General features: G+C 34.7%; 1 protein-coding gene across 1 annotated transcript in view; it reads right to left on the reverse strand.

The window, feature by feature from the left end:
• SMCHD1 (structural maintenance of chromosomes flexible hinge domain containing 1) overlaps window positions 1-23,797 on the reverse strand; it is a 169,232-nt gene that overhangs the window by 78,589 nt on the left and 66,846 nt on the right. The window contains exons 21-29 of the mRNA XM_043558406.1: window positions 21,186-21,282; window positions 19,786-19,858; window positions 17,343-17,482; window positions 16,547-16,681; window positions 14,495-14,722; window positions 8,030-8,178; window positions 7,025-7,113; window positions 6,340-6,458; window positions 2,703-2,870 (exon numbers count right to left, since the gene is read on the reverse strand). Of these exons, the coding sequence (XP_043414341.1) occupies window positions 2,703-2,870; window positions 6,340-6,458; window positions 7,025-7,113; window positions 8,030-8,178; window positions 14,495-14,722; window positions 16,547-16,681; window positions 17,343-17,482; window positions 19,786-19,858; window positions 21,186-21,282 (1,198 nt within the window). The remainder of the gene's footprint in view (window positions 1-2,702; window positions 2,871-6,339; window positions 6,459-7,024; window positions 7,114-8,029; window positions 8,179-14,494; window positions 14,723-16,546; window positions 16,682-17,342; window positions 17,483-19,785; window positions 19,859-21,185; window positions 21,283-23,797) is intronic.

Raw genomic sequence — 23,797 nt, forward strand, 5'->3', positions numbered from 1 at the left:
ACCAAAGATGGAGGCATCACAATTCCGGACTTCGAGCTGTATTACAAAGCTGTAATCATCAAGACAGTATGGTACTGGCACAAAAACATACAGATCAATGGAACAGAATAGAGAACCCAGAAAGGAACCCACAAATGTAAGGCTAACTAATCTTTGACAAAGCAGGAAAGAGTATCCAATGGAAAAAAGACAGTCTCTTTAGCAAATGGTGCTGGGAAAACTGGACAGCGACATGAAAAATGAAACTGGACCACTTTCTTACACCATATACAAAATAAATCCAAAATGGGTGAAAGACCTAAATATGAGACAGGAAATAATCAAAATCCTAGAGAAGAAAACAGGCAAAAACCTCTTTGACCTCGGCCAGAGCAGCTTCTTACTAGACACGTCACCAAAGGCAAGGGAAACCGAAGCAAAAATGAACTACTGGGACCTCCTCAAGATAAAAAGCTTCTGCACAGCAAAGGAAACAGTCAACAAAACTAAAAAGCAACTGATGGAATGGGAGAAGATATTTATAAATGATGTACGGGATAAAGGGCTAGTATCTAAAATCTATAAAGAACTTACCCAACTCAACACCCCAAAAAACAAATAATCCAGTGAAAAAAATGGGCCAAAGACATGAATGGATACTTTTCCCAAGAAGACATCCAGATGGCACACACACACGAAAAGATGCTCAATCTCACTCATCATCACAGAACTACAAATCAAAACCACAATGAGATACCACCTCACACCTGTCAGAACGGCTAAAATAAACAACTCAGGAAACAACAGATGTTGGTGAGGATGTGGAGAAAGGGGGACAGTTTGGCCCTGTTAGCAGAAATGCAAACTGATCCAGCCTCTCTGGAAAACAGTACGAAGGTTCATCAAAAAATTAAAAATACAACTACCCTGTGACCCAGCAACTGCACTACTTGGTATTTATTCAAAGGATACAAAAATGCTGATTCTAAGGGGCACCTGTACTCCAATGTTTATAGCAGCACTATCAACAATAGCCAAAGTTTGGAAAGAGCCCAAATGTCCATTGACTGATGAATGGATAAGATGATGTGGTATATATACACTCTGGAATTATTACTTGGTGGTCAAATAAAAAATGAAATCTTGCCATTTGCAACAACATGGCTTAGGCTAAGAGAAACAAGTCACTCAAAGAAAGACAAATATCACATGATTTCACTCATGTGGAATTTAAGAAACAAAACAGATGAACACAGGGGAAGGGAAGGAAAAATAAGATAAAAAAAAAAGAGAGGGAGGCAAACAATGAGAGACTCTTAAATACAGAGCACAAACTGAGGGCTGCTGGAGGGGAGGTGGGTGAGGGGACAGCTAAGCAGATGATGGGAATTAAGGAGGGCACTTGCTGGGATGAGCACTGGGTGTTATATGTATGTAAGTGATGAATCACTGGATTCTACTCCTGAAACGAATTACTACACTGTATTGTTAACTAACTTGAGCTTAAATAAATTTTTTAAAAACAGAATTAGGAAATTTTAGGAATACCAGACATTCAGTGATTACTTTTACAGCCTTATCTACATATGTTATTTCTCTAACATAATGAGAAATCAGTTTTTTTAAAGCTTCTGGATTTCTATGGTATCTGCAAATTAATCTTCTAAAAATCTTTTGAGTTAAACTGTCATTATTTTTGACATTCCCCAACACAAATCCATATAAAAAGATGAACATGTTAACATTTTTTCCACCTCAAAGGTAAACAATTATTTCATAATGTCATCAACCAACAAATCCTTTATTGACTTCATTAAACACAAAGTGTATTACTTATGTAGTATAAATGCTCCCAAATAAAAAAGCACTGGCTTTACAGTAAAACTCCTCAATCAACACATTACAGAAAAAAATTTTAGAGCTCACTGTCACCACTTGTTTACCTATTTTAAATTCACAAACCAAAAAGAGCAATCTCAAACTAGACCACAGATAATGTACACTTTTCTTAGGTGATGTACTCCTTTAAAAGTATTAATTTCATCCATAACCATGGTGATAAGCTCATCTTCCTTTACAAAAGTATGTAAGCTGTCATACCAACAGGTAGAGCCCTGCTAGACCAAAACTGAAAACAAAAATCCAAATATTTTAAAACCAGAATTCTAAACATTTAGTAAAAACTCAACAGATTTAACAGAAATTTGCAAAGTTTATACTTAAGATTTAACTATTTGTAAAGGAAGGCATGCCAATGTTTTCATGTGTATAATGACTTGATATCTGATGTGCTTTGTCAAACTCCAGAGAAAACATTTTAAGACAGTAAGACAGAACGATGAAACAAAATTGGGAAAAAAACAGTAACTGTTAAACCTGGGGATTCATTATGCTATTTCACTTGTATGCATGTTCGAAAATTTCTGTAATAAAATTTTAAGGTGTGATTACACTCTTAAAAATTTTTTTTAATTTAAATTCTAACAAAAATAACATACTGTACATTTCTCAGTGTTCAAGTTATTTCCCTATTCTTTAACAAATGAGGACACAAGTGATGAATTAAATAACGAAGTATTTAGTATATTACTTTGTCCTTTTGTTATTGTTACCATTGCTATTTGCTGTTACTTCAACAGTAAAATATATCTACCCACTCACAACCTGAAAGTAATAAGCCATGTGATAGTAAATTCTTTCCTTTAATCAAGGCAGTTACTTACCTCCTTTAATTCTGGCCAGTCTATAAGGAGAAGTTTTGCTGGTGGTCCAGAAATTAGCTGCACTCGAATAAAGTCAGAAAATTCACGCCAAGTAAAACAAAGATCCTTATTTCCAGGAGGGCCTGGAATAAATTTGATGCCTTTTACACTTATACTTTGTGTATTTTCCTAGTGAGGAAAGGTACATTGAAAAGAGGGATGTAATGTTTAGTTTTCAAAAAAAAAAAGAAAAAGAAAGAAAGAAAAAGAAAATGTTGTCATTAACCCACTATGCATACAGGTGTGTTTCTGCGTATAACTAATGGCAAATAATTTGCACACATACCAATACTGGCATACTATCAAATTCACTTCTTGAAAGGAGAAGCTGAATTTCTTTTTTGTGAGAGAGAGATCTAAAAGGTGCTATGTCTTTTTATCTCCTCTTTTCCTAATTAACCTCTTATTTCCACCATCTCCTTTTTATTCCCCAAACAGCAAAGTGTGTGCTTGCCCAATAGTGTGCTGCCCAAAAAGTGTGCTTTGCACTTGTTCTTTCCTGATGTTTGCAAAATTCTTTACCAATCTACATGGCCTTTCGTTAGGTTTCTGCATACAGGATACCTTAATCAGAGGGGTGTTCCCTGACTACCCTATATAATGGTACTGTTTCCACTACCCCATTTTATTTTTCTTATCCCTCATTTCCTACCTACTGCATGTTCTTCCCATTGTAAGGTGATCTCCAAGAAGGTAGGGGCTTTGATTTGTTACTGCCCAATTTCAGGTTCACAGCATATTAATGGGAATCAATGAAACTAGTCTATAATTTCTGCTATGTGATGGAATGATATAAACTAATTCCACAGTGGCACGAGTACCCTAGTATTCATTTTAACACTGATCCTTAACAATTTTATCTCAAATTTGTGATGAACACAAATCTGTTCCATCAGATTGAAAAAAATTTTTTATGTTTATTTTTGAGAAAGAAAGAGAAAGGGGAAGGGGGAAGGGCAGAGGAAGGGAGGCACAGAATCCGAAGCAGGTTCCAGGCTCTGAGCTATCAGCACAGAGCTGATACAGCTCTGGAATTCACGGACTGTGAGATCATGACCTGAGCTGAAGTCGGACACTTAACCTACTGAGCCACCCAGGTGCCCCTACTCCATCAGATGTTAATAATCAGCGTTAAAATTTCATGTTTGACATTCTCAACTGTTAGTAGAACATTTTCTGTACAAAGACACTGCAAAATAATTAAACTTAATCAAACCCCAATGAGTTCAGAATTTTTCAATATCTGGAAAACAAATATTCATTAGTAAAACATACTGATAACTGAAAATATATGAAGTATAACCTAGAATTCCATATTTATTAGTGAATCATTAAAAGGCTTTTTGAAGACATGATTTCTTGTTTAAGTCCTGTTGGAAGTTATTCTGGTTTTACTTCCAATCTTGAAAAGGAAATTTGTATATGCATTTACAAACTGTAGATGAGTTCAAATAGAATTAAATATAAAATTCTGAAAGGTGCTATGGTCTAATGCTGAAATTATCAAAGGAATGTACTTCAGAATAGCAGTACATTTTATGCAAATGCAGAAATAATTTGAAGAATCAATAACATATTAAAACTACTTTTTATTTAGAAAAAAAACCACTATTAAAAAAAATAGTTTTAAAACAGAAGCCTCTGATTTTTTCTCTGTAGAGACTGGGGGTAGACTCCTGATGCTTGAAAACAAGTCAAGATAGTATACCTCAGTTGTAAAATGACAACAGGAAGAAAGTCAGTCACCTTGGCTGAAGAATAATGAGCTATGGAGAAAGGTGGGAGATTATGCTGTGGTAGGATACTTTAAGGATATTTTAGGCCATACTAAGCAGATGAAGTCTAAATTTACAGTATAAAATGCTGATAGATCTAATAGGTGGCATAAAATGAGAAAGGAAAATGGACAACGGATTTGGTCAGGTGAAACGGAAAAAAAAAATGATGAGTGCCTTGCCTTAGAATGACAAAAAAGGATGTGGAAACAGTATATACAACTCTTCCAAGGAGTTACACCATGGAAAGAAGAGAAAGAGAGCAACAGATGGACAGGGAATTAGAGCCCAAGGATGTTTTGATTGGGGGGGGGGGGTTATAATTTGTCTTTTAAGATGAGAGGTAAGACAGGGGTATCTTGGGTAGTTAAGTGTCCAACTCTTGATTTCTGCTCAGGCAATGATCTCACGGTTTTTGTTTGAGCCCTACATCAGGCTCTGCACTGACAGCACAGAGCCTGCTTGGGATTCTCTCTCTCCCTCTCTCTGCCCCTCTCCCACTTGTACGTACTCCCTCAAAATAAATAAATACACTTAAAAAAAAAAAGATGAGAAATATGACAGCATGTTTACGTGCTGATGGGAATCTGATAGGGAAAACTGAAGAGGCAGGAAGGCAGGTTATAATTTAGGAGAAATTATTGAATGAAGATGGGTGTCTATGCATAAAGTGATAGGAGGCACAGGTTGCTCATGCATACAGCAGAAACATCTGATTTCATATATACATAGGGTGGAGATAAATAATGCAAAAACTTGAAAGTCAAACACTAAACTTTATCTTTGTAAAGTAAACAAAACATCATTAAAAGTTCTTTGGCACTAAGACATAGTGAGTTGTGTCGTAAGAACTAGAATACCATCAACAGATTAGTGAGAATAAGAAACTCTAGTAAGGAAGGGCAACAAAGAGACTACTCTTATGATTCCTTTGTCAGGTTAAAGACTGTAATGGAGACTCTAAAAGGAAGAAGAGTTTTTAAAAAGCATTAAATGCCCTAACTGGATTCAGCTTTACTTGGGCCTTAGAATTCCTTTCTCACCTACTATGGCCTGGCAGGTTCCTTCAAGCCTGGACTCCCACATCTTTTTTTTCCCTGAGAGTTGTTTTTGATCTTTCCAAGCAGAATACATCATGTTTGCCTGTTTTAAACTGAAACGATTCCACTACAGTAATTTTTTTTCAAGCTAATCTCAAATAACTGCACAGCTGTAAATTTCCCCAATTTTTTCACTAGCATCCTGTTTAATGCAGGATGTAAGCACTAAAATTTTATTTATTTATGAAAAACTACTTTTACATACATATCAAAATATTTATGGATGACATTTCATGTATGACATACCAATGTATGGATGACATTATAACGTATGGAATTTGCTTCAAAATGATGGGGTGCCTGAGTGGCTCACTTGACTGGTTTCAGCTCAGGTCATGATCTCGCAGTTGGTAGGATAGAGCCCCACATTGGGCTCTGAGCAGAACCTACTTGGGATTCTCTTTCTCCCTCTTTCTCTATCCCTCCTCCACTTGTGCACGCGCTCCCTCACAAAATAAACTTAAAAAAAAAAAAAAGAAAAAGACATGGCGAAGTGGAAAGTGGTGATTATTGAGGCTGAGTGATAGAAACATGGGGATTACCTCTGCTATTCTATTTTTTGCATATGTTTAAAGTTGATCATAACAAAACCGTCTGAATCCCTTTTGTGACTTTGCATTGTTAACACCAAAATCAAACTTCTCTTGGTTATTTTAGTTTTTCCCAAATGTTGTTAAATGTAAATCAATGGCATAAGCCAACTGCTATGAAAAGTAATCATACCTGAAAAGTAGTTTTCAAATGGGAGCTGTCAAGTCCAACCCCAGCAATTCCCAACGCAGATAAAGAACTTGGTGAAAATGCTTGAATCTGATTTCCATACTGATCTGTAACTATTACAACTATATAAAAAAGGAAAGTTTAATTTTAACACTTAAAATTATGCTTAGGAAAACCACTGTAACTTTGTTCTCTTATGTATTTTTTTGTAAAAAATAATACTTGTTTCTTAGATAATCGCTACCAAAAAAAAATCAACAATCTACTTAAGTATGCTTATATTTATTATATATAACACCATTTTGATGTTAATCTTACTACAAAATTTGAAGAAAATAATTCAATATTATTCTAATTCAGGTAATATTCTAAATGTAAGAAAAATAAACGTGAATCCACTGATAGGTTTACTTTGCACTTTTAATGTAATAGTTTTAATGTTAACTATTATTATTCTAACAAAAATCAGTATTTTCCCAAGAAACTATTTTTGCCAAAATGATTTTAAAGTTATGTCAGCCTAGGCAAAGATAGTAAAAATACAGCAATCTTTTCTAACAATAGATTTTAAAACACCAAATGTATATAAAACCAAAGCTTTCCTTTCAGATCATGTATGCCAAAATGTGAATGTAGGTAAGCACATATTCTAAAAGTATTTTAAAGAAAAAATGCAGACCATACTAACCTATTTCTCCTTGAAGCTCTTGGCCCATTTGTACTGTTTTTCCTCCTTTTAACTCACATTTTAAATGTTTAGGCTCATCAGGAAGTGGCCTGAAATTAGTTAAGAAAAGGCTTTAGTTCTACCTTTGACTGTAGAAAAAACTTAGTTTTAATATGCTAAAGAGTAAGCATATATATATCACTCACTTTCTAAATCTTAAATACAACACCCCTCCAAAAATACCTCAATTTATATAACATCACTATTAAACCAAATGGAAACAGAGAAAAGACAGATTGCAAAGTGTTAAATCATAGCATCCACGCTGGATTAAAAGGAAATTATGACTAGAGAACTGAGAAAGAAAAGGTGGGTCAGTAAAAATAACTCATCAAGAGATCAGGTGGCAGGTGGAGAGCAGTATATCTAAAAATTTTATCTCAACTATGGAGCCTGGAAATACTATGAAAACGGATGGAGGAATTCAAGTGAATAAGGTTACTGGAAGAGGTGAGCAAGAAACTGAGGCCAGGGTAAAAGATTTTTCTATATGTATTTACATAAGTCTTCCCTTTTCTATCAGCAATACATAGTGGTCTGGTAGGACTCAGCTTTAATCACGAAGCAATGAAAGAATTTTTCCTTCTGAGCAACACACTGATCACACTGTATCTTTTATATTTTTTAATATCTGTCATTTCACAGGTGTTTTCACTGCTGCTTGCACTAGGAGGGCTTTCCTTTAATGACAGTTCTAGTTCTTTCAGATACCAGAGGGTCATTAAGCACAGGGTATACTAAAGAATAAAATACTTAGGAATGGACTTAACCAAAGAGGTGAAAAGACTGATGAATTAATCACTATCTCCTGTGAAACTTTATTCCAAAGACAACCTACCTTATTTCACAGAAATTGCAATCTTTTCTACATTAAAAATAACTTTCACTAGTGTGCTTTGGAGACAAGTATTTTTGTTATCATATGCTGAATTTTGAAATACCTCAAAATATAATATGCCCACAAACCTTACTGTAAATGCACTTTCCAAAGACACATGATCATCTTGGAATGAAACCTGGCAATAGCGCATATCTTTCACAGATGTCGGTACTTGTACATCAGGAAGCAGACCCTGTAGCAAGTGTTCTTTGTTAATCTCAGGAGTCCAATTAACCTAAAAGAGAAATTATATACCTAAGAATAATATAAAGCTTAGCCTAATGTACTCCTAATGCCACTTATCTTACTGAAGAATCAAAGTTAAATTATAACCCATCTTCACCACCTCCAAAGAAAAAGAAAGTCCCTTTATGACCATAAATGACGGTGGTTCATACATATATTAGTGAGATTAAGAAGTTTCTCCCTCTTCTAAAGACTCCAACCAAAAAACTAGTACAAGTAATAAATTTAGTAAAGTGGCAGGATATACAATTAACACCCAGAAAACAGAAATGTTTCTATATGCTAAAAATGAAGTATAAAAAGAGAAATTAAAAAAAAAAAAACCCTTTACAACTACACCAAAAAGAATAAAATACTTATGAATAAAGTTAACCAAAGAGGTGAAAGACCGGTACTCCAAAACCTACAAAATACTGATGAAAGAAACTAAAGATGACAAAAACAAAGGGAAAGATATTCCATGCCCATGAACTGGAAGAATACTATTAAAATGTCCATATTATCCAAAACAATCTACATATTCAATGCACTCCCTATCAAAATACCAACAGTATTTTTCACAAAGGCAGAACACATAATACTAAAATTTGTATGGTACCACAGGAGACCCAGAATAGGGAAAGAAATCCTAGGAAAGAACAACAGAGCTGGAGGTATCACAGTACCAGATTTTAAGACATACTACAAAGCTGCAGTAATCAAAACAGTATGATACTGGCATAAAAAATAAACACATAAACAAATGGAACAGAATAGAAAGCCAGAAACAAACCCACGATTATATAACCAATTAATCTAGGACAAAAGACGAAAGAATATGCAAAGGGAAAAGCCAGTCTTTTCAATAAATGGTGCTGGGAAAATTGGACAGCTATGTGTAAAGGAATGAAACCAGACCAGTTTCTAACACAATACGCAAAAACAGACTCAAAATGGATTAAAGACCCAAAAGTGAGTCCAGAAACCATAAAAATCATAGAAGAGAACAAAGGCAGTAATTTCTCTGACACTAGCCATAGCAACATTTTTCTAGATATGTCTCCTGAGACAAGAAAAACAAAAGCAAAAATAAACTACTGAGACCACATGAAAATAAACAGATTTTGCACAGTAAAGGAAACCATCAACAAACCTAAAAGACAATCTATTGAATAGGAGAAAATACTCGCAAATGACGTATCTAATAAAGGGTTAGTATCCAAAATATATAAAGAACTCCTATACCTGAATACCAAAAAAAAAAAAAGAGTCCGATTAAAATATGGGCATAATACCTGAATACCTATTTCTCCAAAGAAGACATAAAGATGGCCAACAGACACATGAAAAGATACTCAACATCAGTAATCATCATGGAAATGCAAATCAAAACAACACTGATATCACTCTATACCTGTCAGAATGACTAAATAAAAAAACACAAGGAATAACAAGCATTGCCAACCATGTGGAGAAAAAGGAACCCTCGTGCACTGTTGGGAATATAAAGTGGTGCAGCCACTCTGGAAAACAGTATGAAGGTTCCTCAAAAAATTAAAAATAGAAATACCATATGATCCAATAATTCCACTATTTGGGTGGAATACCCAAAGAAAACAAAAACTTTGGGTATTTGCCCAAAGAAAACAAAACACTAGTTCAAAATGATACATGCACCTTTATGTTTACTGCAACATTATTTACTATAGCCAAGATATAGAAGTAACCTAAGTGTCCATCAACAGACAAATGGATAAGGAAATGTGGTGTATATATACAGTGGAATATTATGCAGCTATAAAACACGTGGGATTGTGCCATATAAGACAACATGGGTGGACCTGGAGGATATTATACAAAGTAAAATAAGTTGGACAAATGCCATATAATTCCACTCATAAGTAGAATCTAAAAAACAAACAATAACAACCAAATGAATAAACAAAAAACAGAATCAGACATATAAATACAGAGAACAAACTGATGGTTGCCAGAGGGAAGGCAGGGGTAGGGGGGTGGGGAGTTTGGCAAAATGAGTCAAGGGGAGGGAGGTACAAGCTTCCAGTTATGGAATGAGTAAGTCATAGGAATAAAAGGCACAACATAAAGAATACGGTCAATGATAGCGTAATAACTACATAATAGGACAGACAGTAGCTACAGTTGTGGTGAAGAGGCAAATTTGTCATCACTAGGTTGTGTGTAACCTAACTAATCTAACACAACATTGTATGTCAACTATACTCAAATTTTTAATTTTTTTTTTCAACGTTTATTTTTATTTTTTTTGGGACAGAGAGAGACAGAGCATGAACGGGGGAGAGGCAGAGAGAGAGGGAGACACAGAATCGGAAACAGGCTCCAGGCTCTGAGCCATCAGTCCAGAGCCTGACACGGGGCTCGAACTCACGGACCGCGAGATCGTGACCTGGCTGAAGTCGGACGCTTAACCGACTGCGCCACCCAGGCGCCCCTATACTCAAATTTTTAAATGCTTCCTCTTTGTCTTCACTGTTAATGTTACCGTATCTTTCAGTGGAATAAAATTTTTTCAGTCATTTCTTTCACGTTGTGCCATAGGATTACCACTGTGGTTATTATAGCTTAAAATAACATACACATCAAATCAAATGATCAATTCTGAGAGTAATATTCAAATTTTTGTTAAAAGAAACCTCTTAATGGGGGCTTTGAATGAGATCTGGGTTAACTCCTATTCACTAAGATGAGAAAACAAATCATCTACCGTTCTGGCTACCTTTGAGTCTTAATCCATTCTTGGATGCTTTTAGCTCTTTCATTTTAAATCTCTTGCATTCCACATACTAATTTGTTGCTTGATCCCTTTTTTAAGTTGAGCACCCTACTTCTATCCTACTTTTAAACTTCTAATCTTTTCTATGTAAGAATTCTTAGTTCACCTTTCTCTTTTAGCCTTCTATAGTTGTGATTCTTAAGGTTTCACAGTTTAAGCTGTTCTAATCTTCTTAGTCACCTTTTTAATTTTAATCATCTTTTATACTGTATCATATATATATAAATATATGTAAATATATATGTAAGTCTGTACACACACCTTTTTTTTAATTTTTTTAAGATTTTTTTTTTCAACGTTTATTTATTTTTGGGACAGAGAGAGACAGAGCATGAACGGGGGAGGGTCAGAGAGAGAGGGAGACACAGAATCGGAAACAGGCTCCAGGCTCTGAGCCATCAGCCCAGAGCCTGACGCGGGGCTCGAACTCATGGACCGTGAGATCGTGACCTGGCTGAAGTCGGATGCTTAACCGACTGCGCCACCCAGGCGCCCCTTTTTTTTATTTAAATAATGGAAAAAGCAGGAGTTATACTTTTCCAAAAGGCTTTCTTCCCCCCACTCTAGCCATGCTATCCCTTCAATAGATTCCCAGCTCAGGGTTAACTTTCCTCAATATTGGAGAACTCTCTGAAGACCACAGAAATCACTTTAAAAACTATACATATAATAAAATAACATTTGATATCTTTTATTGCCAATCAAGAGGTGCATGTTTTAAAATCTTTGGAACCCAAGAAGTATTTAACTACTAAATTTGAGCCAAAAGGTGTCAAATGCTGGTCACATGCTTATTGAACGGCAAAAAGGTTATATACAGGTAGAGGCTCTCAAGTCAATGTTTCTTCTTAATCTTGATAAGAAACCACAATGTGGGAACCTAACTATGAGAAAGCAAGGAACCAGTTCAGAAGCCAGGTTCCTGGCACCACTATTAAATCACTCAACTTTAAGTCTACTGATATAGAAAAAACACAAGTTGCCTCCCCTTCCAAGAAGGATCAGGATTATTTCTCTATCAATTCTCTAGTCCTTCATTATGGAGGGAAAAAAGAAACTGGATGGGACAAGGGATATTTCAAGTAAGATTTAAAAGTAAAGGCAGCTGAACCCCTACTGAACAATTCTTTTAAAATGTCAGATCCCAAGGGGGCACCCTGGATGGCTCAGTCAGTTAAGCATCTAATTGTTGGTTTTGGCTCAGGTCATGATCTCACAGTCAGGCTCTGCACTGGAAGTGGAGCCTGCTTGAGATTCTCTTTCCCTCTCCTTCTGCCCTCCTGCCACACGCCATACACAGGCTAAATATTAGATCCTATATCTGGAAACTCAAGATGACTATAGGATGAAATAGTACAAAGAAATAATTATCTCCTATCCCACATAGTAACTCTCCACAAATTTAGTTAATTGGGACCCCTTATATAAGGGCCTGTAAATGTTGGCTTTCCAGAGAAAGGGGGAATTATTTGTCTCTAACTGCCTTAAAGAAAACTGGATTTTTAAAAATTATTTTCTCACACAAGATTTAAGGAGTTCTTTTCTTTATGGATGACAAGCGAAAAAGTACAATCAGTTCTGCTATAACGTTTGGTTTGAAAATGCATATTTGTTTCAATGATATTAAAAAATTAGGGAACAGTTTGAGAATAAAGCAAATTTTATGTCTTATGTACAATTTCATCCATGAAAACAATAGATGAACCCAGAAAACTGTCCCCAGCTAAACCAATCCAAGCAGAAATACACAAGTAACATAACTCAAACCTGCCAGCCACCTCAGGTGATTATGTATATTGAGCCACACATGTCCACACTTAGTGGAGTTTCCACAACTTTACAGTAACCCACAAGCTGCAACCCTTCTTGCACTCAGTTCTACAAAGTAAACTGACATATTATTGTAGTGTTTGTGGACTTTTTAATCATTTAATGTGTTATTGTTACTAATGTATTGGGACTACTTTATTAGTTTCTCTTTTTTTAATTTTTAAGGCTGTATTCTTTTTTTTTAATGTGTTTATTTAATTTTTATTTTGAGAGAGAGAGAGAGAGACAGTGGCATGTGAGCAGGGGAGGAGCAGAGAGAGAAAGAGAGAGAAAATCTCAAGCAGGCTCCATGCTTCAGCATGGAGCCTGACTCAGGGCTCGATCTCATGAACCATGACCTGAGGTGAAACCAAGAATCAGACGCTTAACCAACTGAGCCACCCAGGCACCCCTTCTATCTTTTTTTAATGGGTAACTGATAAAATTTGAGTACTGTGCCTCTAATTCCCATTTCCCCCATACACCCTGTGATTTTGATTGGTTTTTACCCTTTTATCTGGCACAGTGATTTTAAGAAATGCATGTGTTTTGGGGTGTCTGGGTGGCTCAGTTGTTTGAGCGTCCGACTTTGGCTCAGGTCATGATCTCAAGGTTCATGGGTTCAAGTCCTACATTGGGCTCTGTGTTGACAGCTCTGAGCCTGGAGCCTGCTTTGGATTCTGTATCTCCCTCTCTCTCTGTCCCTCCCCAGCTTGTGCTGTTTTTCTCTCTCTCAAAAATAAACATTAAAAAAAGTTTTAAAAAATGCATGTGTTTCATTATAGCAGAACTGACTGTACCTTGAAAGGAGGAAGCACAGAATGCCCACTAGTCTTACGATCAATCATAAGAGGAGTGCTACAGGTATCTACTATAGGTGACAACAATCTATTTTGATTTGGTTCTGTTAAATGAGATATTAGGTTTCAACATACAGATTTACCCTAACAAGGTGCAAATGATAAATTTAGATTACAACAGATTGATGAGGACCATATGAAGCTGAGAATCTACAAAACTGTTTTCTAAGATCAGGCTTTTAGAGAGTGATATGCCAATTTCAAATGGTCAAATCAGGGCCCTGTAGTTAAAACAGTAACAGTAATGTTTCACTGTCTGCCTTTAACAGACCTTTGGTTTAGTGCCTTTAGAGCAGCTACAAATACTATACATTGCTTTGGTTATGGTAATCTTAACTGTGACTGCAGCAATACAGTTGGTCAGGAAGTATACAACTAAAAGAGAATTCCAATCTTTGGCATTTTGCTAAGCGTCCAAATCATTTCTCTTAAGTATGCATTTGTCACATATGAATCATTCACATGAATGTGCATAAAAAAGTTTTTAGTGTGGAATTTTTGTTTGTTTTTTGTTTTGGAAAGAGAGAGAGAGAGAAAGACTGCATACACACATGGAAGAGGAGCAGAGAGAGGGGGAGAGAGAGAATCACACACAAGCAGGCTCCGCACTGTTGGTATAGATGTGACATGGGGCTCAAACCCATGAACCATGAGATCCGAAATCAAGAATCATAAGCTTAACTGACTGAGCCACCCAAGTGTCCCTACCCTGAAATTTTAAATAATAGTACTACTTGTCTCTGATAAGCTTCTTAGAAGCTACCTGATAAAACTTCTTGTTCAGAGTATTCCAATCATAAAATGAACAAAATTCTTGTGAATAACTATTTGGAGATACTTACTTTAATTTTATCTGCTAAAGCTGATGTTATGTGGATTTCTCTTTCTCCTTCATCATACATTTGAAAAATAAGATTATGCATAACATCGCCTGCTATCCAATTAACCTCATCCTGATGTTTGATCTGGATTGCCTTTTGTCCTTCCACACTGAATATCTGTAATCTTGCAACATGGCTACTAGGAAGCAACTTAATAGTCTTCTCCACAGGTACCACATCTTTACAACTCTAGGAAAAGAGCACAGAAAGATATACTAAATGACATCTGCACTTTTTGAAAACCTATTTTTGGGCTTCAGTGGTGAGTCTTCTACATTGCTTAAGAATTTATGTCCAATATTATGGAAGATCATCTTATACACTGTTAATATCCATAAGTTTTGGCATTAAGATCACACTATACCATTAATAATTCCTATTTTATACCATCAAGTTATAAATAATGACAGTGGCCACATTCTTAAAGCCAAAAACTAGCATATTTGGATTTAAAAAGATTCGCTCTCCCTTATTTGTAATCACATGACAGATTTGGTGACTATCGTCTATTAATAAGAATAAAAATGTATGAAATTAGTAACTTCCCATAAAATCAGAAAATAGTTGCCATAAAATACACTATTTATATTGAAGCAATACATTGAATACATTGAATACACTGAAACTAAGTGAGTGAATAATGTTATTTATAGCTAAATGAGAACTCTAGATGCCATGAAGGCTAAGCTGGCACATTTACATTATGGGCACAACAATTTTCCACATATCAGTACAGATAAACTGGATTACACTAAACTGATTTTAAAGGCATAAAAAATTAAAACATTACATTCATTATTTCATAATCTAGGTCATAGTGCATTCCACAGGATATACAAAATTCAAAGTAAGCCTAAAATACTTTTACAATCTTATTTAGCCCATTTCTCCTTCCTCATCCAGTTGTAGTCATTCCTATCAAAGCCCAATCAAATGAATGATGATATATATAAAATTCCTACCTTACAGAATTATCAGGGAAATAACAAATACATCTCTACTATAAGCATATTGCATTTACTTGATTCAAACTCAAGAGTTACTGCCTTTGGATAACATTTTCTAATTGCATATCTGATCTAGATTCTTGGTCTTCTGCCTGCTGCTGTTCTACAGTATTTATGTAATTCCTAATGTTTGTTACTCTTTGCTCCCAAACCCAGATTCCTCCCAAACTCCAAGTCTCTTCTTCCTGATCGATTGTAAGATAGTATGCTCAAAAGCCTGCTGCCCACATTACTGAATTTAAAAAACTGCGTAACAGTTATTTGAAGGTTATCAATATAATCAGCTTGTAAAGAGGAGGAATGAAGTAACGAGCCATCTCATTCTAGTGAAAACAACACAGTCGTATTTTACCCTTTTGTGACTCAAGATATGTTAATTGATGTATAATGAGTAGAAAAGCATCAGTTAATCAATTGGTTAGATTACTCATCATCTACAATACCAATAATGGAGACATCACACTGAAATATTTAACTTAAATATCTGTTGTCTCATTTTGCAACCTTAGGAGGTCAGTTGCTGGCCCTCTCCAGGCTGGCTTCACCTACAGCCATGATATATATCCATCCAGTAACAAGTATCCTATTAGCACATTACCACAAAACTCTACTTGAAAATAGTAACCATGTATTTATTTTTAAAATTATACATATGAATTATTTATATGTCCTTCACTGGTTGTTTACCAAACTTTCTAAGAAACAAGTGTTAACTATAAGAAACAAAAAAATAAAACTGACACATAAATACATTTTAATAGAATAAAAAAATTAATTTTAGGAATATGTAATCAATAGCCATAGATATTACAAAAGCTTTAATCAAAATTACTAATACAAAATGTTACTCACTATACCATTTCACATTGCCTTTTTCTTCACCTTAGCTAAAAGAACCACAAATACCTCATTTTTATGTGCCAAATATTACTTAAAATATTATAAAGCTGTTAAAAATATTTGTATGAAAACAACATAATATCAATGAATAACAATAACAACTTACAGGTATTTCAATTTTTGCTTTCAGAGTCTGGTCTTTTTTAATGTTCTGCACTTGAATTGCAGATCCTGTTAAAATACTGGTTCCAGAACTGCTGCAGTCTACAACGTAGACTGGAAGGTTTGGAGCCCCGAAAAACTATTGAAAACATACAAAATAATTGTAAGACCCCAATCAAATGTACCAAATTATTCAAGAACTATTATTTAAATTTTCAAATAATTTCAAATACAGCTACTATTTCTGGCTATAAATTGGAAAAAGTGAAACAGAATTCACTGATACTCTAGACAACTGCTAAATGAAAAGAATAATTTTCTATAATTCTAACTAAAATTTATGTCTTCTGAAACACCAACTTCCTCAAACACTATTCTTTTTTTAAATTTTACCTATTTGGGTTTTCCTTTTCTTTTTGTGCCTTTTTTTAAATTTTAACTTATTTTCATTTGTCTACCCATCCCTAACCCTGAAAGATCATTCTACCCATAAATTAAATACTTCATCTAAACTGAGGGGAATGGACCAAGAAAGGATGGGTCCATTTATAGACAAAACAAAAATGTTTTGTCTATAAAATTCTTTATGAAACTTGATACAGTTAACACCTTTACTGGCTTACAGATGCTGAAAGTATAGGCAATGAGATACCCACAAATTTCTCCATGGAATAATCATTAAAGGCCTAAATACAATTTAAGTCTCACTATAAAGTAGGTACAAGAGACAGTCAAGTCCACTGACTACCATAGGACTCAAAATAAAATCTACATATTCTTCTTACCCTACAGTAACTTACCTTACAATGAACAATCAATTTTGGTTGTGTTGTTATATTGTCTGATTCATCCAGAACTTCTACCTGAAATGGGAAAGCTGTTCCATTTTCTATAACTAAAATTTCAGAATCAGGTTTCACTTTCAATCGATGAGGGGGACCTACCAGAAAATTACATAATGAAATACAGATTCAAGTTTCTCAGACTGAAATACTGAAACAACAACAACTTGTAACATTTCAAGTTTTAAGATCTTAAAAATGACAAGAAAAAAATAAGCAATATCCATGTTTAACCATTTCTATCACCAAAATGTATAGACTCTATGAATGATCAGAGTTGTCTCACGTATATATTTGAGGTCTAGACTTAGTTTTATGCAACAAGCTATAACACAATAACTAATGCTAGAAATTACCTACAGGTGTAAAACCTTAAAGAGATCCTGGAAAAAAAATGTTCAAGAATTTTTAAAAAATACTTTTACTCACTTTAACTTTACGCAATGATTAGTTTCTCAAAAACATATTAAGAAAAAAACACATTTTAGGTTAACAGTATTCAAAGGATTAGTTTATGTAAAGATATAACCAGATAATTTACTTGTTTGTCCACTACTCTGATGTTACAAGCAAGCTACAAGTTTCCTCTTAGATCAAAGAGGGTTCACACTACTATACCAAGATGATTTGATGTGCTCCATAAACATTGATGTTTTTAAATACAATTTATGATAAATGCTGGTAACAAAAATTCACAGAGAACAGTTACGAAAAACACTAATGTTAGCAACATTTTTTACTTTTTACTATATGCCATGCAGTGTGTTAAGTTTTAAGCACTATTCTCATAATCTTCACAATAATCTTAATGAAAAGGGCAATATATTATCCTCATTTTATAAATGAGAAAACTGGAATCCAGAGAGATTAAGTATCTTGTCCAGGTCACATGACTAGTAAGCAGCAGGCTCAGGTTTATGTTCTAAGTAATTTGAAACCTCTTGACCATTATCATACCATGCTACTTTTTCCTTCACAATTTTCATTGTCAAATTCAAAAATAATGCCACACCATCTGGTTACTAAGGATTTCACTACTCAAATCTATACTTTTTAGCTAACCTCTAAAATAAAAGGATTGCAAGCGTTTATTTAGCGTTTAATATTTTTTTTAAAAATGTGTGTGCGTGCATGTAATCTGTACACTGAACATAGTGCTCAAACTTACAACCTTGATCGAGAGCCATATGCTCTTCCAAATGAGCTAGGCAGGTACTCCAACAATTTTATTCTTATACTTCTACCAATGTGCTAATTTAAACATCTTCATCAATTTATGCTTGAGGGAAGCATCAAACTATTTGAATTTGTACAAGGTTGTAGCTAACATGTTTTTTTCACATCCAAAAATGGTACAAAGTGGGGCACCTGGGTGGCTCAGTCAGTTGAACATCCAACTTCAGCTCAGGTCATGGCCTCATAGTTTGTGAGGTCATGCCCCGTGTCAGGCTCTGTGCTAACAAACAGCTCAGAGCCTGGAGTCTGCTTCAGATTCTGTGTCTTCCTCTCTCTCTCTCCCCCTCCCCTGCTCATGCTCTGCCTCTCATTGTCTCTCAAAAATAAATATATGTTAAAAAAATTTTTTTTAAATAAATGGTACAGAGTCATGTGAACAAAGATATGATAATACTATTATTAATAAAACAGAGCTAAAACTGACATACCAATCACTATTGTAGGTATTTTACAAGCACATCTCACTTTGCACAGTACTGTGTTAGTGAGAACTCATATATATTGGAACTGTGTCCTCCATTCAGTTACCAAAAAATCTTGCAAAGTGAGGGTTGCCTATATTAACTCATTTAATCCTCATAACAACCATGAGAAAGTAGATGTCTCATTTTATACTTGAGAAAACTGTGGTATAAGACAACTTTACCTAACTCATAAATTACAGAGCTTAGATTCAAACCCAGAAGGGCTAATACCAGAATGTATTATCTTGAACCTAGGACAGACTGCCCCTCAAATTAGCCAGCATTTCCTACCCTGTTACTTTAAGGTAACTTCATTATCAAGTTGCTAAATCATTATCAAAATAACAACATAAATTCCTGAAAAACTTTTCTTTTTTAAAAAATGAAACATTTACAGTTATATCAGAAAAGATAAAGACAGGTCCGGCTCTAATATAAGCCTAATTAGTATATTTCTAAGAGTGGTTCCCTAATACATTTTCAATATTCCCTTTCTCCCAATTACTTCAGAGCTTTAATAATGTCTTCCTAAAGGTTTTCCTTTTTTGTTCTATTAGTCATTTCTGTCAGTGATTTGTTTCACATTCAAATTATTTTCAAGACTTATACCATAACCAAACCAAAAACCATCTCATCATTGTATTTTATAATAGGAATATTCTTTTAAAGGTGATTATTAGGAGTATTTCTTAAAACATTACCTGGTAGTAATCTAATTTTTAAAATCTGTGTGTCTTCTTTTAAACCCGGCAGAATAACCTTCAAATTAAAATTCTGTTGAAAAAAATTACTTTAATTAAATCCAAGTCCTAAATAGCTCAGTAGTTTATCATCTCAATTCTGACTTTTGCTTTTCATTTCCATAACATTACAGAAATCTATTCAGTAAATTTATACTAAAATTATCATTTATGTATGTAAGAAATAAAGGTCAAAAAAATTAACTTCTATTACTCCCTTAGAGATACCAGCTTCTTCTAATTCAAAAGGAATAACCTTTGAATAATCAGAATCAAGATGGGGATTACAAAAAATACAGAAAATAGTGAAGTGTAAAATACCAAAAATCTAGAAATCTCTAAATGCAATGTAGTACTCTAGATTAGATCCTGGATTGAAACACTAGTTATTAGTAAAAACAAAACAAAACAAAAAAACTGGTAAAATGTGAATAAAGTTTACAGTTTTGTTACTAGCATTGTAGCAATGTTAATTTCTTAGAATGGATAAATGCTGACTATATAAGACTAATAAAGGAAACTAACTGGGTAAAGAGCATATGCAAACTCTCTATACTGTATTTCCAACTCTTCTGTAAATATAAAGTTATTTCAAAAAAGATTATAAAAACCTAGAAATCATTTTAGTTTTTTTAGTAAGCTTATCTTACTAAAGTCAAATTTCCCTGATTTTCAAGTTCTTCTTCCAGAAAACTCTGAATTCCAAAAGATGTACAGAACTTGACCTTTAATTTGACTAAACAATACAGTACAGCATACAGTATTTAAAGACATTCACATGCTCTATTTTAAACACCATTTTGACAGAAAAATTTTAAATACATATTGTAAGTTAATGATGCAGTGAAAAAAGGCTATGTATTACTTGTTATTAGCCATAGTAATCCCTTTTGTCATGTAAATCTACTAGCTGCTTTATATACCTGATTGAAAAATTACCTTATTGGAATTTGTATTTTTTACTTTCCTAACCTTATCCCTCCTCAACCACTTTGCTTTAGTCCAAATACCAAACCCAATACGTTCATAAATGTGAGCTAAAGTTTCTCATACTTTTGTGTTCTAAAAAGTTGAAGAGAAAAAAGAAACATAGTACTGGGTCACTGTTGAAAAAATGACTTTGAATATTGGAAGACTGGAATGAATATGAAGACAGCTGAAAAATATCTAATTTACTGTTAAACAAAGGCAAACATGCTAGTTTTCCTTAGAGATGTAAAAGTTCAGTGAAATATTCCTAATTCTTAGGAACACCATATTGTCATCCTGTCACAAATATGTTATCCAATTTGAAATTTTCCATTTCATTTCTATGACAAAAGAAATAAACATGTATTATAATATTTCAGTACAATGCTTACCTTGCCTTGACAAGAGTTTACAGGGCCCCTAGCTGTAACACCTCGAATTACACAATTTGGTCCTTTGGTTATTTCTTCATAATGCAAAGATAAACCACTGGAAAACATAAATTTTTTTTTAACTTCCCCTCCATAACTCACCAAAGGAAGCTACAAATGTGTTACTTGCTCATGTACCATTCTCATGTCTAATTCACTTTTTTAATAAAATATTATTTTAAAAAAATGGAATAATTCAACCAAAGAAAATTCCCCAAAACTTCTTTTATTAAGAAAAATGATCTGGGGCGCCTGGGTGGCCTGGGTGGCTCAGACAGTCTGACTTCAGCTCAGGTCATGATTTCGCAGTTTGAGCTCAAGGCTCACATCAGGGGGTGCTGACAGCTCAGAGCCTGGAGCCTGCTTCAGATTCTGTGTCTCCCTCTCTCTGCCCCTCCCCTGCATGCGCTCTTTCTCAAAAATAAACATAAAATAAATGATCCATAAGTGATAGCACTGGGCCATACCCTATAAATGATAAATTATAAAATGTAAAACATCATTTATTGAATAAGATACAAAGCAGGAATTCAACAAATGCTAGACCAGGTCTAAGAAAAGGAAATATACAAATAGGCCACCTGTCCCTATTAGGGACATCTTCAGACTTTGCCATGTATTTTTTTCAAATCTTTCACCCAGTGAGATGTTAGAAAATTTGTGGAATTATACACACACACACACACACACACACACGTATATATATTTTGAAGTTTATTTTGAGACAGAGAGAGAGAGCGTGCACACATGAGCACAAGAGTGAACAGGGGAGGGGCACAGAGAGAGGGAGAGAGAGAATCCCAAGCTGGTTTCATGCTGTCAGCACAGAGACCAATGCAGGGCTCAATCCCACAATCCTGGGATCATGACCTGAGCCGGCAGCAAGAGCCGGACACTCAATCAACTGAGCCACCGAGGTGCCCCATCTGGCACTTATTAAACTGAATAGCAATTTTAGATAAAGTCCAAATAATCAAGTATAGTCTTATGATGTAACTTTGTTAGAATATATACCTGAGATTCCCTAAATCATCTTTGACCACATGTAGGTCCTTACGTTGTAAACATTTTACTCTTGTCAAGGGGTAAGGTGAAGGAAGAAAAGGAAAAGGCAGAAAAAAGCCTAAGTTTTCTGAAAAATGGAATTCAAATATTTACAGGTATTAGTGAATAAGTTATAAAAATTAAATAACATGCCTTGTTCAAAAAAAGCTGTAAAGTGACATGTAAGATAAAATAGACTCCTTGGGAGAAATGGATATTAAACATACACATCTGCTTTCACTATCTCTTAAATCTCTACTTTGAGAACAAAAGGATTTCTTTTGTTTACTGTTAAAAGGCTAAGCAAAGGAAGGAAATGAAAAAGAGACAAGGACAATAAAACTCATCTCCTAGAATACAGGACTTAGTAGTCCCTCAAGAAAACTTAACCTTAAAGAAAAAAAAAAAGTAACCTTAAAATAGCAATGGAAAAGCCTAGAAAACAAACTATGACCCAGAATTTCTATGTACAGCTCTGGGGCCGGTAAGAGAAAGGTGGAAAAAAAAGATTGATGAAAATTTGGATCCCCAGATCTCCCCTCTTGGCCTGTGGCAGATGACTGGAAGATTAATCTCTGACAAGGCTAAAACAGAGAATCTCTACATGGGGGTGTGGGAGGGTAGATAAAGCAAAAGTTAGGATAAAATACTAAAAAGTATAGGAGTAATCCTGAATAAATGTATAAGGATGCTGAGACCTTCCCATCCCTATTCCCATCCCAGCCCTGTTCCTGGACTGGCTAGGAACCTGGACAGCCAAACCACTCCCCTCCAGGCAAGAGACTAAATATTTGAGAAAACTGCCTAGCCCAAGAAAAAGACCTGAAGATACAACAGGATTTTCCCCCAATAAAGCATTACAGATATATCATCCTATAGTGGAGTTCATAGTCAACAGTTTCTCCCACATTGTTTCCTTATCTACACTTTAGTCATTCAGTTATAAGCAGAAAACCAAAGACTACCAGGTATCTGAAGAGATAAAAAACCAACAAACAAAAAGCAACTTGGAGAAACAGATTTTCTGTGCATATAAACTTTAAAAAAAAACAAACCATCATTTATCAATGAAAAAATGTATTACATTTACAAAACAAGATCTACAAAAAAAAAAAAATTTCAGGGAACCAAGAAAACTCTTGGCAATTAAAAATAAAGCAGAAAGGAGGATTGCCTGAGTGGTTCTGTTAAGCGTCTGACTCTTGATTTTGGTTCAGATTATGATCTCAGGGTTCGCGGGTTCAAACTCCACATCGGGCTCTGTGCTGACAGCATGGAGCCTGCTTGGGATTCTCTTTCTCCTCTCTCTCTCAAAATAAATAAATCATCTTTTTTAAAAGAAAAGCAGAAAGGAAAAATTCAATGGAAATGTTGTAAAGTTGAAAAAAATCTGTCAGAAAGGAAAGCAGAAACACAAAAATAAGAAAAACAGAAAAATTGGGAAAATCAGAGAAGCAGTCCAGAATGTTCATTACCAAAACATAAGGTTACCAGAAAGAAAAAACAGCGATGATGGAAAGCAGACAAAA

Source organism: Prionailurus bengalensis, chromosome D3 (genome assembly GCF_016509475.1).
Source record: "Prionailurus bengalensis isolate Pbe53 chromosome D3, Fcat_Pben_1.1_paternal_pri, whole genome shotgun sequence".
NCBI lineage: Eukaryota > Metazoa > Chordata > Mammalia > Carnivora > Felidae > Prionailurus > Prionailurus bengalensis.